General features: G+C 43.5%; 1 protein-coding gene across 1 annotated transcript in view; it reads left to right on the top strand.

Moving 5' to 3' along the window:
• Positions 1 to 1,839, top strand: part of M6PR (mannose-6-phosphate receptor, cation dependent) — a 16,145-nt gene that overhangs the window by 6,672 nt on the left and 7,634 nt on the right. Inside the window, exon 3 of the mRNA XM_004717426.2 lies at positions 1,366 to 1,532. Coding sequence (XP_004717483.1) covers positions 1,366 to 1,532 — 167 coding nt within the window. The remainder of the gene's footprint in view (positions 1 to 1,365; positions 1,533 to 1,839) is intronic.

Below are 1,839 nucleotides of genomic sequence, written 5' to 3'. Positions count from 1 at the left end.
GGCCCTGCCTGGGATGAAGCATTAAAGAACTAGAGGAAAGTTGTATGTTTCATTGGTGCTATACTGCACCCTGACTGGCTTGTCTCCTCCCTGCGACCCTTCTGTAAGGGGATGTCCAGCTGCCTACAGATGGACTTTGGGTCTCCGCTCCGCACTCCCCCCTGTTCACAATGACATGATTTTTTGTTCTTTGATGCCTGATACCGATCCCATCGACACCTCATGATCACATAGGGTGTGCTTCTTCTATGTGGACTTTGTTGTGCTTCTGAGCTAGATGGCCACTTGTTTATCTTCAAGCCTTTAAGACCCCAGACGCTCTAGCTTTTGATAGCCGGGCACCATCAGCTTTCTTCACCACACTTGCTTAAGTACCCACTTTGTCTTCAGCGATCATGTTGGAAAGGTGAACAGCATGGAATGCCAGTTTAATAGAACAAGAAGTGGTCTTGCCCATCTGCTACCTTAATACTAACCTAAATATATGCACATAGATCTATTTCCTCATTGTCATATTTAAATATATATGTACATGCCTGTAGTCAGCCCCTCTATAAATGCCCTTTGCCTCCTAGTTCTTTCTTCTGTTTGTTTTTACTTTCCTCTTGTCCCACCATCATGCTCAGCTTTCATTTGGTTTTCAGTAATTCCTCTCGGTTACTTTGCCCTTGATCAAGCCCTACCAGGCCCCCTACACCCTCTCCTCACCATCGAGTTTGGATCACTTGTTCCCTTGTCCCTGGGTTTCTTAACACCATTTTCTTTTCTCCGCCTCTCCCTCGCCCATAACCCCCCGAATCATGGTCCCGTTGTTTTCTCTTCCAGATTGTTTATCCCACTTATCTAGATAGACCTGCAGAGATAATAATATGCACAGAAAACAAGATGGAGCAAAACAAAGCAACAAAACTGGCAAAAAAGAAAAACCTATAAATAGTTGAGCGTCTGTTTGTTGACCTTTAGGGGTTTTTTTCCGGTGGAGTCTGCTGGGGTGTCACGCCCTGGCCCCAAAGTTTATTTTTGGTGTTCCCTCAGGACTTCCTTGCTCTGCTTCCTTTGCTGTTCTGTTACACGCTCTTAGTGTTTTGCCTCAGTGTGGTGGGACCAGATCGGGCGCAGTTCCCACACTGTATCTTCAGTGTTGTCCCCCACAGGGCTTGGGTGGTATATTTTAATCAGGCATCATTAGCTGTCATGCTCGACTTAATGGTCATGGTATGTTCTGATTCAGTGAATATTTACTGTTACATTTAGCCATATAAGATCATGAGTACATCAAGCATGCCTCTTCTTAAAAGAAGAGATACTGTTCTTGAAGCTGGTCGCCATTAACTCCCTCATGTTTCTTCTCACATTTCCTTACAGCTTTGAGAGTAGTGTGGACCTGGGCCAAGAAACTTACATCTACAAGTTCAGGGTGTGCCGTGAAGCCAGCAACCACACGTCTGGGGCAGGCCTGGTGCAGATCAACAAAAGTAACAGGAAAGAGACGGTAGTAGGGAGACTCAATGCAACACACGTCTTCAATGGAAGTAAGACGCTCCCTGTTGATTGATCAATCCTAAGTCAGGCCCTCTGATAATGCTGTATGTCGAGACTTTTTCCAGTCTCTTTAGCATATGGGGGAACGCCCCTCAAAAAATGAAATTTTCTTCCCCAGAGCTATGTATTAAAATTTTTTTTTACAAAACAAGCTTATCATTTTCAAAGTACTCTCCATATCACTTAATACTTTTGTCATATCTGTGATTACATTTTTTTTTAAATCATTTTATTAGGGGCTCATACAACTCTTATCACAATCCATACATACATCAATTGTGTAAAGCACATTTGTAC

This window comes from Echinops telfairi, unplaced genomic scaffold, assembly GCF_000313985.2.
Source record: "Echinops telfairi isolate 266 unplaced genomic scaffold, ASM31398v2 ScPeMD7_40;HRSCAF=151, whole genome shotgun sequence".
In the NCBI taxonomy this organism is placed as follows: Eukaryota; Metazoa; Chordata; class Mammalia; order Afrosoricida; family Tenrecidae; genus Echinops; species Echinops telfairi.
This window is presented reverse-complemented; position numbering and strand designations above follow the sequence as displayed.